General features: G+C 51.4%; 5 protein-coding genes across 5 annotated transcripts; 3 read left to right on the forward strand and 2 right to left on the reverse strand.

The window, feature by feature from the left end:
* Positions 1-356: 356 nt before the first annotated feature.
* Positions 357-731, forward strand: PSV08DRAFT_351855 (uncharacterized protein; the record flags this gene model as incomplete). Its single annotated transcript, XM_014226882.1, has 1 exon — positions 357-731. The coding sequence occupies one exon, from the start codon at positions 357-359 to the stop codon at positions 729-731; it is 375 nt and encodes a 124-aa protein (XP_014082357.1).
* Positions 732-1,291: 560 nt separating this feature from the next.
* On the forward strand, positions 1,292-3,362 carry PSV08DRAFT_409980 (ribonuclease P 40kDa subunit-domain-containing protein; the record flags this gene model as incomplete). The annotated part of the gene is made up of 2 exons (XM_066093842.1): positions 1,292-1,315; positions 1,960-3,362. The coding sequence occupies 2 exons, from the start codon at positions 1,292-1,294 to the stop codon at positions 3,058-3,060; spliced, it is 1,125 nt and encodes a 374-aa protein (XP_065949158.1). The 3' UTR covers positions 3,061-3,362.
* Positions 3,363-6,645: 3,283 nt separating this feature from the next.
* On the reverse strand, positions 6,646-8,100 carry PSV08DRAFT_300978 (uncharacterized protein). Its single transcript, XM_014226879.2, has 2 exons — positions 7,664-8,100; positions 6,646-7,614 (listed from the first exon to the last, which is right to left on the reverse strand). The coding sequence occupies exons 1-2, from the start codon at positions 8,055-8,057 to the stop codon at positions 6,791-6,793; spliced, it is 1,218 nt and encodes a 405-aa protein (XP_014082354.1). The 5' UTR covers positions 8,058-8,100; the 3' UTR covers positions 6,646-6,790.
* Positions 8,101-10,270: 2,170 nt separating this feature from the next.
* Positions 10,271-12,327, forward strand: PSV08DRAFT_362536 (multicopper oxidase-domain-containing protein; the record flags this gene model as incomplete). The annotated part of the gene is made up of 2 exons (XM_014226878.2): positions 10,271-10,504; positions 10,553-12,327. 2 exons carry the CDS (start codon positions 10,271-10,273, stop codon positions 12,122-12,124), a joined length of 1,806 nt encoding a protein of 601 aa, XP_014082353.1. The 3' UTR covers positions 12,125-12,327.
* Positions 12,328-12,543: 216 nt separating this feature from the next.
* Positions 12,544-13,916, reverse strand: PSV08DRAFT_391027 (uncharacterized protein; the record flags this gene model as incomplete). Its single annotated transcript, XM_014226877.1, has 5 exons — positions 12,544-12,997; positions 13,060-13,202; positions 13,254-13,484; positions 13,552-13,656; positions 13,713-13,916. 5 exons carry the CDS (start codon positions 13,914-13,916, stop codon positions 12,544-12,546), a joined length of 1,137 nt encoding a protein of 378 aa, XP_014082352.1.
* Between the last annotated feature and the right edge of the window lie 648 nt (positions 13,917-14,564).

The raw sequence follows: 14,564 nt of genomic DNA on the forward strand, positions 1-14,564 counted from the left end.
GGAGATGGCCGCATTTTGATTGTTGTTTGCACGCCATTCTTCCTCCGATGCACCGCCGCGGAGACTCGTCGCCGTTTCCTTCGCCAATCTCATGCCACCGCAGCATGCAGCATCTTGGAAAACATTTCTTCGTGCGAGCTGCATCTATGCACGCAGCCGTCCGAGACTGGGAAACTATAGACAAATCACAGCCCAGGATATGCAGCTTTCGCCGTCTTGACATGCTCGTTGGTGGCATGCGGGCACCAATACTCCATGTCATTTCTTCGTGTAACTATTGTCAACTATAAGGCATTCGGCTTTTCGAACAAGAATCGCGGGGTTTCCTACTCTTCATCTTGCTTCTATCGCTCATGATGACTTTGTTTGCTGCTTCTGCGACTGAGCTGGTCCGGTGTCCACCTGCACTTGACCACAGGTTGCACAATGCTGCCGTGACAGTCTACCAACAGCCTTTGTTACGCATAGCCTCACCTGATTCGCATCACTTCGGGGCTCCAACAACATGCTCTACGGACCAGCTGAGCGAAACAAACTGTGTGCCTTGCCCTGAGAGGCTAACGACGCTTCCGGTTGAGATAGTCGACCGCATACTAGCGGACCTCATCCACCCACATTGTCGTCTACCAGGCCTTACTGAAACTCAGAGCCAATACGGCTTCACCGAAAAGCAAAAACGTAGCGTCAAGGATAAAGAGGATCTCACTCAGCCTGCAGATACTGATCGCTGAGCTGCCGATATATTCTCCTTGTGCCTGATCTCGCACCCCTTCAATGCCCTGGCTCTAACATCCCGGGCATGTCTTAGGCTAGTTGAAGGCTACTGTGAACATCTGGTCCGCCGATGCAATAGTACCATGTTCAACCTTCCCTTCGCCCATCTTGACAAGTATGGCTCCAACTGTGTCTATCCAGACCTCAGTGGCATCGTGTACCGGCGACTATGGCTACAACATGCTCCGCGCAAGTGTGTCTATTGTCAGGCAATGCTGGATCGCTACCCCTTTCCAACCGTCAATCGAATTATCACTGCCTGTGGAGACTGCTTCTACCGTCAAACCATGGTATGCATTCCTTCTAGTCGATCTTGTAAGAGTCACATGACTAAGCAGGCGCAGACGACCGACGAAGTAGAAAGGCAGTACCACCTCTCACCTTCTGCCCTTGCTTCAAACCGAATTAGAGGCAACAGATCACCGTGGGTCTTACGCGTCGATGTGGAAGCTTTCGCTTTGGAACTTTACCGCACACGAGAATTTCATGACGCTCATCCAGAGCAGTTTGATAGGCCATGTTCGATATGTGCCATCACCAGGTTTACGCACAACCACAAAGTCAATAAGCCACAACCGGGCAAAAAGATTACAGCCCGCCAGGCTGAAAGGAGGGCAAAGATGCGCTCAACGCGGTTGTGACCATAGGTAGTGCAGAACGTTGACGATCCTATTCTCTTTTTTACTTTGTTTTAGTACAAGAAGATGCTTTGCTCTGTGATCGGTCACTGAATGGAAAAAGAACTTTCGTAACGTAGACGTATTCACAGATCTTCTTCGCTATAGATTAGGATTACCATTTGGATTTGATTTTCTTCTCTTACTTTTCTCCGGTATGACCTTGGTGATGGAGGTGGAAGTGGTGAAAATTCCATTGCTGCAATCCTGAAGATCGATTGACTTGTAATCACCTACTTTATCTAGTGATGTCGAGACCATGTGAGGAAAGATAAAGATAGTTTGATGATTCCAAAAAGGTGCAAAGTGGGGTGAAGTTGACTGTGGGGTACTACTCACATGCTAGCGCGCCGCGCTAAGCACAACGCGTTTTCTTCGCAATAGACGCGATTGCCCCACATTCACGCACTATCAAGACACCAAACGCCGTCATTCGCACTCCAGATCCAGGACAAGCCTTGGTGTAGGCTACAAAATGCTTGACATCCACCGCCCTGATCACACACAGGACACAAAGATTTACTTTTCACACAGCATTCTACCGTCTTATGTTGATCCACAAAATGTCTCCACCAAAAAGAAGCCATTCTCTGCATTGAACAAGCAAAAGTACAGCCACACCCTCGACTTGATACTCCCGGAAGAAATCTATGAGCTTTTAAAAGATGGATTACAGCGGAATGATGGTCCAGCAAGAGCACGGTATGCACGAGTACATATGAAGCTCGGAGAAATCTTGGACAAAGAGTTCTTGGACGGGTACATCAAGCAAGGAAGCATTGCGATGCTGAGCGAAGGCCGGCCGCTTGTAGACGATCGGTTTGAGCTCTATGATGGTATTCTACGGATGGAGCTCACACGCCCAACGTATGAACGATGCGGCTTGCATGGCACACCGATCGAAGACGGCGGAAAGAAACATCAAAAGCAACGGTGGATCGTCGAGTATGATTTGCGCGCCACTTCCGCTAAGCATGGCAAGAGTGGCTTCTCAAGACTAGAGTGGGCATGCAAGAACGTTCTTGATCGTTCGCTTACCTGGCTGTTTTATAACTTCAATCCTTCGTCTGCCGAGTCGTTGAGTGAAGGAAAAGAAGTCATTTTGAAACACTCGCCTTGGTTACATGACATTGTACCTGAGCAGTCGAGTTTGGGGGAGGTTCTCGTGCCTCAATTTTCCCCGGGCGACCTCGCAGACTTGTACGCGGAGGAAGATGCACTGGGCTTGTTGGAATACCTCCACATGGTCAGTCTCGATTCGCCGCGCGTTAGAAAAGGGGACGACATCAATCACCATCTATCACGATACGAGGTGCCAGATTTTGGTAAAGGCGTCGGGTCATGTCGTATGGTTGTCATGCGCTGGAAGGGGTTTATATCTCCAGCTTTCGTTCGCAGTCTCTTCCTTGCTATCCGCAAAGATGCATTCAGAAATAAAAAGAAGGGAAATGGCGCGCAAGGAGACCTCAGTATGGAAGGAAGTAGTATTGTCGAGGGAGGTGAAGCACAGTGGTTTGCTATGAGCGCAAGTGGTTTTGGAGGTACAAATTCCTGGACTATCATGCAGTTTGCAGACCGGCAGACACTGACATGGGAGGTGGAGACTTGAACTGGCAGTGAAGACAAGAATATGTTTACTCATAATTCTGCTGAACGCAGCTCTCACTACTGATTCTTTTTGGTTTTCTCAACAGAAAAGGGCGGGCCGCTTCTCTGCCATCCCAAGACTTTCATGCACCATATGTCAGTTCGGGATACGAGTTAGTAATAGTGACACACAATTGTCTCATACGATACTATCGTATGTTCACGTTGATCCACTTCTATTGCCAAGTCGTATACTCACCACTTGCTCCCTTCCATCCTTCAACGCCTCTCCCCAAGCCCACCACATGCATCATGTATTCCCCTCTGCGCTGAAAATAGCTAACCCACCCCCAAAAAAACCTCCAGCTGAATCTCTAGATAGTGGCGTTTTCAACACCTCCACCTCCACCTCCTCAACCCCACTCCCGACTCAGCGTAGCAAACCCCAAAAAACCACCATCTCAACTGCCGTCCTCGCCAGTTCAGCCAACCTGCAAAAAAAAACCCCATATCCTAAAACCTCCATCTTCTCAAATCACCTGACTCTTACACAGCCCAAAAGGACCCACATCTGCGCCCCCCCTCCCCCCACACCCCTGCCACCGCCCGCCCAGCCCACCGCGCTGGCACGCCGCAATTCCCAAAGCAGAAAAATCAAACGACACAACATAGACATTACCCTGTAAGCAAGCTGAGTTTCTACCTTAAGCTGGACCCTTGTTCGACAACAAAAACGATCGGCAGAAAAACCATCCATGTATAGCAAATTTTTTTCGGTTCTTGGGGGTGGGTGAGAAAAAACTCCACACTCACCGGTTGGCCTTTGAGAAAAAAAACCCCCCCCCGTCATGGGAGGGAAATAGTCGTTGGTGTTGTTGATGGGGGGAGAGAAGGAGGGATACTTACATCAGTGGTGGTGGTGGAGATCGGAGGGTGGAGGGCCTGATGGGTTTAGGTAAGGGGATCCACATTTTGGGAGGGGGCATTGGTTGTACAGTACTCGGGGTCGGTGGGAAGGAATGTCTTTTGCACAGTGGATTCATGTTCGGCAGCAGTTTCTCGTGTATGTGTGTGTGTGTGTTTTGAGGGGGGAGGGAATGTGAAGGTTGAGTCATGAGGATTGAGGATTTTCCGCATATTCCGCATAGCGACAAATACGATAGCCATGTGTTTGAGGTAGGGCTTGGCAGTTCGTATTTTTTCTGGTGCACGATCAAAGTCCCGAAGCTTTGCCAGTCAAGGTTTTGGTTTGGTTTGGTTGGTTGGTTCTCACGCGTGCTCGCCCGGTGCTATCGATCCGTATCTGCTAGTTGAGGGCTTGATGGGGGGGGGGGGGGGGGGGGGCGTGCGGCATGCCGAAAGTCTAAGAGCTTATTGAGACAAAAGTTTAACGCCACTGACTTTATCTTGAACGCCCGTTCCGGTGCAGAAGCGGGTACTGCAGAGATTGAGTTTGGGAAGAGAAGAGTGGTGAGCATGTTCATGTGTGTGGTCAGTGTATCTCGGTGTTCGACTCGTAATGGGAATGGGGAAAATGACTAGACAGGGTGATGATGTCGATGCAGGAAGAATAAGCGACGGAGGATTTTTTGTTTCTGGGCAGTGCTAGTCCTAGTTGCTGATACTACGTAGTACCCAGTCTACATGCGCTTTCCCAATACTACTCTACATTGCCCCCAAAAACGCCTGCATCAAATGGAGTTGGCAAAATCCACATGTCAGCGTACTGTTGGATCGCGCGTATGCAGGGTATCCAATCCCACGCTCGCTCTTCCCCGGTAGCGAGCAAGCTACCACCAAAAGCGAACAAGAAAATGGCCCGGCGAAGAGGTGTGGGCACTTGACTAAGCCCTGTCCTATCTAATCCCTTCTACTGGTTATCCTTGCTTGCATGCCTTCATACCATGTCTAATAAGGCGCCCGTAAGACTTTACTACAGCCACATCAAACAGACAGCGAAGGAGAAAAACAAGCCCTGCGAGTTTCATTGGGAGGCTGCTATGCGCCAGCTGTGCAAGACATCGTGATAGAAAATAGGAGAGAGAGAAAGAAGGCGGGGGGTGGGCGAGGAGTATTGGCTGGGCTTAGACATCATACGCCCATTTTTGTAAGCCAAGAGGCAGGGCGAAAAGGGCATACGATACGATGCGATGCGATGCCATGTCAAAGGCAGCAACTTCTCTGGCATTTGCTGACGGAGGCGTAGGAATGTGCAGCGAGGAACACCGATACAAGGCGACAGAGACACAAGGGCCTTACGCCACACGTATGTCCATGTCGGAACGCCGATTTTTGCCTTTTTCTCCTTCGGTTCGAACGCGCTTGTGCGTAGGTCATGCAGCGCCGGTTTGAACGCAGGAACGCGGTGGAAGAAAGTTATTTTGGAGTGCGCTTGTGTTGGCGTACCAAAGTTGACACTGTCTGTATGGGGTATTTTTGGGGGGGACGATCTCTTTTTCGAAATGCCCATGGACTACGATTAAGTGGTAGTATGCGCTAATTCTCTTTTCATGGGATATCCACCCGAATGTTTTTCTTCTTGAGATTTGTCAAATGCTCCGACCGGAACAGGTACCCATGACGCGCACACATGTCTAGCATGGAGATACGACGAGAATAGGGTATCTCGCTAGCGAAGCCTTGCAGTGGGGAATGGCGGGATGTGCTGTTTTTTTTTCGGACGTCGGTGAGGAGATCCAGAGATCCATGCCGGCGATCTGGAACTTTACTTCGACTCGAGCATCTAGTCCATGTCTGTCTTTTGTTTTACTCTTGCCTTGATTTCACCCCTTTTTCTTGGGGGAATTGCATCCAAGATTGGTTTTTTCTCTGGGGTTGCAAGCCACATTGCACATGATGATTTCTCGTTTTGTGTAGCGAGATCCAAGAGCGAATGAGGCGTTGCGACGTTTTTTTGTTTTGCAAACGCCATGCGTACGTAGCCGATACGATGCTGGGGGGCGCGCGAGCGTCAGCACGACCCACGCGCTCTCGTGTTGCCAACCTGTCTTTCTGCTCGACCATGGAGGGGGCGACAGGGCGCACCTAGTACGCTGGCGATGATTCTCGTGCTGTTCCCTTGCTCTTCACCTTTGTTGGACGGAAGCGACATGCAAGGCGGCCATGTCGTGTCAAGTGCTGGGTCTGTTAAGACAGGGAAAAACGACATAAGCCGTGTACCCGTGAGCCAGGACTCTGGTTGCCTGCGTGGGGCTGACGAGTGGGTAGGATGGAATGGATTCGCAGCAGGCAGCGATACCTCGGCCCTGGTCCCAAGGCGTCAGCATGGACGGGGCATTGCTTTGGGGGCAAGGCTGACCAGTACCAGGCATGTGTATCTCTTTTTTTGTTGGTCCCCGAGGCGGTAGAACATTCCGTCTGAGCCGGCATAGGATTCGCTGAGGATTCGCTTACGGGACCGTTTCGGCGTCCTCAGCTTGACGTAGCTGAGGCATGCTAATGCAGGGCACTTGCGAGGCGAGGTTGCCTACCGGGGATAGTACAGCCTCACAGCATGTATACAGTGGCTTTGGTTGCGTTTTCGGCGAGAATGCAGGACAAGCGCGCAGGGAAACAAGGGTGCTTAGCATAGGCACATGTATCAAGTGGACGAGGATAGAGATTATCATTGGATTGGTATTCTGGGTCATTATGTACAGTTTATCGTAATGCATGTAAGCAACGAACGCTCAGGAAACAACAGGAAACAACAGGAAACACAGGAAAAGAGTAGGTCAATAGTCTAAGCCATTCTAGTTCCACCAGTAGTGTCCACCCTGCTTCTTGCACTCAGTCACTGAAGGCGCGGGAGGTGCCGTGGTGGTCCTGGTGAAGGTAGCGCCATAGGTCTTGGTTGTGGTGGTGGTAGTGAAGCTGAACTTGACCTTGGTCTTGGTAGGGGTAGGTAGGGTAGTCGTCCTGGTAAGAATACCAGACAGAACAGTGGGAGGAGGGATCGTCGAGGTGACCTCGGTTGATTGCAGCACAGTCTCGGTGGTAGTGATGGCTGCGGCAGTCTGGGTAACGGTTGTGGAGACGGGCGTCTGGAAAGTGACAGTGGTGGTGGGAGCATCAGGTGCACGGCGGTTGAGCTTCTTGGCCGCCTCGCGCTTCTGCTTTGCGGCCTCAATGCGAGCACGCACCCACTCAACGTCAGCCACACGGTCAGCCCTGGGAGCCCAGCGGCGGGCCTGAGGAATGACTGTAGGGGTTACCAACGCTGCAGGGTGGATCTTGGTGGGCGAGTATTGGCAGGGCTTGTCAGGCTTGCCAATGTGGGGTCGGCTGGTGCAGGTGGGCGTGACGGTCTTGGTGGTGTAAACGAATTCCCTGGTGGTGGAGACCTTTGTTCGTGTCATGGTCTTGGTGGATGTGGTAGTGACTGCCTTGGGGGTGATAGTCTTGATCTTCTTGGCCGTTCCGCTGGGCATGGTGACGGTCGAGAAGGGACCGACAGTGATAGTGTCGGTCGAGGTGGTGATATCAGTCTGAGTGATGGTAGGCGTAGTGATGACAGACATGGTCACTGTTGGAGTGAAGGTGGTGGTGACCTGTGGGCCGACAGTCAAGTAGAGATCTAGGACAGTTAGCATCGAGTTGAGGGGGGAAGCATGTATGGGACATACCTCTCTGCCATGCAAAAGGCTGGCCGCCTTTGCCGTTGTTGCCCAACACCAAGAGAAGCCAGTGTCCAGAGTTCATCTGGTTCTTCTTGATGGGACATGTCGACAGTTTGTTCTCGTCGGCAGGGGTAGTGAGGATCTCGTCACACAAGAACTCAGTCTCCCCCGGCGTATCCTCGGGTGCAACGAGAAGGACATCTGCCTTGTCCTCGTTGCAGCCTTGGAAGTAGGAGACAGCACTAAAGGCCTCGGTGGATTGAGAGTCGATGAAGTAATGTCCTTCGTCGACAAAGTCAACACCGTACGAGTAGCAGATGCCCTCTGAGGTCGAGTCTTCTGAGCTAACGAGCGGGATGGACGCAGCCGCCAAAGTGAGGAGGATGGAACGAGAGTACATGTTGCCGGTAGTGTGCAAGATGGATGCAAACGAGAGAAGTGATTACCACACGAGGAGTGGCCTTGAAAGCTCCAGGGCCACAGCCTCTTTTTGTATCTGCGTGGCTATCAGAGCGAGCAGAATTCTTCAAGCATGGCTTATTTCTTGCAGTCTCTGACTGCAACCGTACGGCCCAGTAGGTTTGCTCAGACCACCAGTGTTCCGCTACGATGTCTTGTCGTCCATGTCCAGATTGGGACTAGGCCACGACCAGGCGAACCGGTGGCAGACGCCGACACGACGCAGGCGGGACAGGCGGATAGCGTGTCGTAAACATGGCATAATCGATCCACGACCCATGCTACTTCACGTCCTAGTGTTTACTACCAGAGACTATTTCTGCGGCGCAAAAAAGGATAGTGGTTGGTGGCACGTGGGAGGGGGGCGGAGACATGCCGCAGCTACGGAAGCCACTCGGGATGGGCGCCCCTGCTTAGCGCCCTTGACCCCTGGAACCGATCTTTGTTCACGTCACTCCACTCGGCCCCGATGTCCGCCATGCTGCTTACACCCTCCCACCTGGTCCCAAAAGCTATTGATAGCTGTCGTTCGCTTGTCGTGGCGCCTTGGGCGGTCACGGCCGATTCGACACGCTGCCTTCAGCCACAATTGCCCATCTTATCTCGCCGTATTCTGCCCTCTTCCACCGTTTACGCCCTTGTCCATTCAGGCATGCAGACCAGCTTTACGAAGGCTGTGGGTGGACAATCGCTAGGACTGCTAGTTCACGCTTTGCCAGCCGTCGCCGCCTCGGCAATCTGTGTACTAGCATTCACCACGGTCGTTAGTCGCACCTGGGCTGCCTGGAGACCCGAATAGTCGTCTGAACTAGGTGCAGAACCATCAAGCACCCTGACACGGTCAAGAAGCACATCATGCCTATGTGGTCACCATGCAGGCGGCAGCAAGGCGCCAAGCAGCTACAACAAGACAATCGCCATGGATGGACCCCACAGCAGCTGACAGTAATTCTGATGTGTCCCTGGCCCTGGGCTCAACTCAGCCCTCTGTTCGAACAGTAAGACTGTTTGTACAGCTCCACCTTTCCATGTAAGCCACAAAATTGTATACCTACTGCTGCCTTTTCTTGTTCGGTCAGCCTTACACAGTCATAATTTTTGGCCAATGGCGTCATGGCGTGCGACTGGCTGCAAAATCTCATGGTCATTACAAAGTCTACCGCTCATGACTATTTTAGTAACAATTACCGGTTACAGCCTCCCGAGGGAGCCTCCCGCAGCGCCGGATCATGAAGTCGCCATTCAATACTGCATCTGGCATAGCCCTTCTACACCGTATCCGCTAATGCCTGTGAACTCTGTGCTTTTTCAACCCCTGGCTCGCAGATGCTCCTGACCTCGTTCTACACGCATACCTTACACAAGCCCCACCCTCTTGCCGATAGCCTTCTCACGTGAGACACCGGTCCTGATAGGCGCCCAGTAGGCTCCAGCAGCCAACCAAGACTTTGTGGAGTGTGTCGACCCGCGTTTCAATAGATTCTGCACCCTGCTAGGGACCCTCATCTTACGCGAGCGGTGGGTTCTGAGCCTCAGAAAAAGATCCTACAACTCTTCCACATGCTCATCATTCACCGCTCCGGGTAAGTTCCAACCGCCACAAAGGTAGCGATGAATCCAGACCCCGTAACTGGCAATCCGAATGCGGTCCCAAACCCGGGCGCCGCCTGATACCTTGACCTCAACTGCTTGGCTTTGCTGCTGTTCAACTACCGACATGCTCGTGAGTGCGCCGCCACCACTTCTAGTCTTCAGCTGCTGGGCTGAGTTTGCTCTTTGATGACAAAGTTCGCCGAATGAGGATCGGAAGTATGATTCTATTGGCCGCCTTCTGGATGACCCGATCGTGTACTAATGTGGATACACAAGGCTACGCTGCCTATTCGTTGATTCTGCCTACTAGCCTATGTAGGATGGCCTAGAAAGTGGCTTAAGGGAATAATGTTGGTGACACAGCAAGGGGCTAACTGACGTGAGTTTGGATGTGTATTCCAAGACATTTCATATAAATGCTATCCGCAGTCTGGTTGATACATGCTCACCATCGATTGAGCTTCCAACTCATTCATCGTTCGTTGGCTTGGTCGTAGCTTCTTTACATATATACTGGCCACACTCTCGTTACTGGCATTTTTGCATTGAATTCCAGCAGCCATGTTGTTCAAATCTCTAGCTGTTTGGCTCTCACTGGGCTCGCTCGCACTAAGCAGTCCTCTACGGGCCGAGCCGTTGGATGCCTCTGACGACTTTCCATCGTTTGAAGAGATTGTCAAGAGACAAGACGGTGCTTGCACCAACACACCAAGGACGAGAAGCTGCTGGAGTAATGGCTACAGTATCGCCACTGACTTTGACGCCAAGTCGCCTCCGGATGGAACCACTGTCGTTGTAAGTATGCTAATTGATTCGCTGAGATACATACTGACAACTTTCTAGTACGACTTTGAAATTTCTAATGTCACAAAGCCGAACCCTGATGGAAGCGGTGGTTCTAGGCCTATGATGCTCATCAACGGCCAATACCCAGGCCCAGTTGTGCGAGCCAAATGGGGTGACACCATCATTGTTAACGTCAAGAACAATCTTGCACACAACGGAACTGGCATTCACTGGCACGGTATCAGAATGCTCAACTCCTGCCAGGATGACGGAGTCCCCGGTATCACCGAGTGTCCAATTGCTCCTGGAAAGACGCGTCAGTACAAGTTCAGGGCTACCCAATTCGGCACAACCTGGTACCACTCTCACTGGTCTGCTCAGTACGGTGACGGCGTTGTTGGCACCATGATCATTGACGGGCCCGCCACTGCCAACTACGATGTCGATCTCGGTACTCTGCCCATGACTGATTGGTACTACACCCCGGCCTTTACCCTAAACGAGGTAGCGCAACACTCCAGGACTGGACCTCCTCTTCCTGACAACATTCTTGTCAACGGCACCCACATTAACGCTCTGAATGACAACGGAAAGTATGCTCGCATGAACGTTGTCAAGGGAAAGAAGTACCGCATCCGCCTCATCAACACGTCGGTTGACAACGTTTTCAGCGTATCTTTGGACGGCCATCCTTTTACCGTCCTGACTTCTGATTTTGTGCCCATCAACACCTTTGTCACCGACCAGTTGACCCTGCAGATTGGTCAGCGTTACGACGTGGTCATTACCGCCAACCAAACCGTTGGCAACTACTGGTTCCGCGTAGCCGTCGGTACCAGCTGTAATCGAAACGCCATCACCAGCTCTGGCAAGCAAATGGGTGCCATACTGCACTACGATGGCGCGTCCGAGACCGCAAACCCCACCTCGACCACCACCGTGGTCATGCGCACAAGCTGTGACGACGAAGACTCGTCGAAACTCATCCCCTTTGTCCCCAACCGCGTCCCCCAATCCGTTGTCGCTGACGCTGTCAACCACAAGCTAAACATGAGCCACTTCGCGGACCCCACCAAGAACAACCTTTTCCGCTGGCTCATCGACGGCACCCCCCACATTGTCGACTGGAATAACCCTTCTCTCGAAACCGTGCTGGCGGGCTCCCAAAACTTTGGTCCCAACTCAAACGTCCACACAATGGAAGGCTCCGGCTGGTTCCTCTGGTGGATCCAATCCACAGCCGCCATCCAACTCCCCCACCCCATCCACCTCCACGGCCACGACTACTACATTGTCGGTCGCGGCCAAGGCACCTGGGACGGCTCCACGGCAAACCTCAACTTTGAAAACCCCACCCGTCGCGACACGGCCGTGCTCCCTCCCGGCGGATACATGCTCATGGCTTTCCCCGCTGACAACCCAGGCATGTGGATCATGCACTGCCACATTGCCTGGCATGCTAGTCAGGGCCTCTCCATGCAGTTTATGGAGCGCATGAGCGAAATCAAAGGTTCCATTGGCGATACAAGTCGCTTGGCCCAGGGCTGCAATGAGTGGGATCAGTATTGGCCTGCTGGAAGCGCGCCAGATGCTAATAGGCCTTATGAGCAGACTGATTCTGGTATCTAGATCTGGTTTACTGATTTGTTGTTGTTGTCGTGGTTTTTTCTTTTGGCGAGGATGGAGGAATTGTATAGACGAGGTGGGGGAGAGGGCGTTTTTTTGTCTTGCTTTCAGGCTTCAACATACCCTTTGCGTCTGCATAATGTGTATATGATGATGTCGGATTTTATGGGTACATATTTATGAATAAATTTGGGTTCTTTTTTTTTTTTTTTAAATAGGAATCCTTTGAGCTTGGGCATGCACAAGTTTTTGTCTTGTTGAATGTGAAACTCTGTGTTTTTTTTTTCTTCTCTTCCTGATTCTTACTCATTACGAAATATATAACTATAGCGAATAAATATTGAGAGTATCATCCCCCACCCCACCCTCCACTGCATTTTCAAAAGTCGTATTCACTCATTTATACATTTCAAAGGTTCAAATCACGACTCATCCGAGACCTCCCACTCCCTCCTCACCATGATGCATCTTGACGCACAACTATCCAGCGAAGCTACCTCATCATAATACCCATGTCTGCCTGCACATGCTCTCGACTTAGGCTTCGCATCACCGCCAAGCACTACGGTTCGATTAATCGACATGGCGAGGTCCTGTGGCAGCATTTTGGGTCGCGGGACTAGTCGCAGCTCAACACTGTCTTGGGTTGCTCCACTTGCTGCGGCGCTAGTAGTGTTGGGCATGTCGAAGAGCGACATTCCTGCTGTCTTGAAGCCTTGGGTGAAGCCGCGGAGGAGGGGGGTGGTGGCGGACATGAGGTTGTAGGATAGGAGGACGATTTGCCAGATTACGGTCGCGATAATGGCGATGGGTGGGTGGTTGTTTGTCATGAAAGTGGACGAGGCGATGAGGTAGGATAGGGAGATGGCGATGTTGCTGTGATGATGAGTTAGTGGTCGGTATGAGATGACGAATGTGGGGTCATGCAGTTGACGTACGGTATCCGCGTGGAGAAGGCGAGCATGACGGCGGCTTTGCTTTTCAGAGGTAGTTGTGTGTTGTAGAGGCCTAGCATCGGCAGTGATGTGATGATGATCTCGGTAATTATGTCACCAACAGTGACTGCCTGCAGCCATGGGATCTGAGATGTCAGTATGTGGATACATAGAAGCCTTTGCATGTGGAGACTCACGAAGTCCACGCAATGGTCTTGCCCGCGTTTTGGTATGGCAAGCTCGGCTGGGCAATGTAGCGGGACTGCTGACATGCTAAACGCACCCCACATCGCGACAATAAGTAAACCACCAATAGACATGCGCGAGACATTGATGTTACGTGCGAACACAGCGCGGATCAGAACGAGCATTGAGCATTTTGACAAGGCAAGTGCAGCATACAATAAAATGCGGCTTTTGAAAAAGGACTATGAGCAGTGTTAGTGCGACTTGTCCTCAAGTAGGAAAAAGTCTGATCACAAGATTCTTACTGACTTGCTGTACCTGAGATATTTCAATGTCACTGAGTACGCTGAAAGTTTTTCCGAGTCCACTCCCGAGTGATTTGAACAGTAAAACCCACATGCCAAAGCCCGTCAGCTATATCCCAGTCAGCGTAATCATGTTGAAGCAGCTGATGAATTTTAGAAACATACATGTGCGAGAGTGATTACAATATCATCAAGGGCGTGTGCTCGCCGTTTCGTGTATCCAAGACGAACAGCCAGTGTCAGGATAACGTATATCACCGATAGCACCGAGACAATCCAAATGGTTGCACTGTGATCATCTGGTGTGACGCGAGTGAAGCGGTATTCTGATGATCTTATCAAATTGTGGGGGGTGGGCAAGAGTGACATTCTGTTTGCGCATATTCTGACGAGGTGTAAACGTGAACCTTCATGGGCTATCATGTCGAGAATAGCATTGGCTTTTGAGTACTTCAAACAATGTAGCCAAGCGTGTGGGCGATGAGGCACAGACGCATGTTGGACACGCAGCTGTGCCACTCATGTCACTCTATCACGCTGGAGTTGATGAGCCATAGAAAGATATCCCTGGTGTACAAAGACCCGAGAATACGTCTCGATACCAGGAGTGGCTCCTTCAGGACATCCTTACGGCACGTTTGATTTGCCAGGTGATAAGAGCCAAGAGACTCGGCTGCTGGCTGTGTATCAGTAGTCGAGGTTGTGTGCGCAGTTAAAGGCAGCATTCCAGATTCGTACTGGTGGGTGCGGTTGAGCCCTGTTACTCTGATCTCTGCTGCCTCTCCACAGCAACGACTAGCATACTGAAATCAGAACGCATATCGGGTGCTGGCATTCGGGACCGCTTTGATATGAACTGAACTGTGCCGCACTATAGAACGTGTTCTAGGTAGTTACCCGGATAAATGCGTTCGGGCTCAAGGCCGCGAGATTTGACGAACACCTGCCAGTGGCAAGAGAAATTGCAGGTTCCATTGGCGCAAGCTGTTGAGAAGGATTGTTAGGAGCTGCTTGGAA

This window comes from Bipolaris maydis (assembly GCF_028858645.1).
Source record: "Bipolaris maydis strain C4 unplaced genomic scaffold PSV08scaffold_7, whole genome shotgun sequence".
Taxonomy (NCBI): Eukaryota; Fungi; Ascomycota; class Dothideomycetes; order Pleosporales; family Pleosporaceae; genus Bipolaris; species Bipolaris maydis.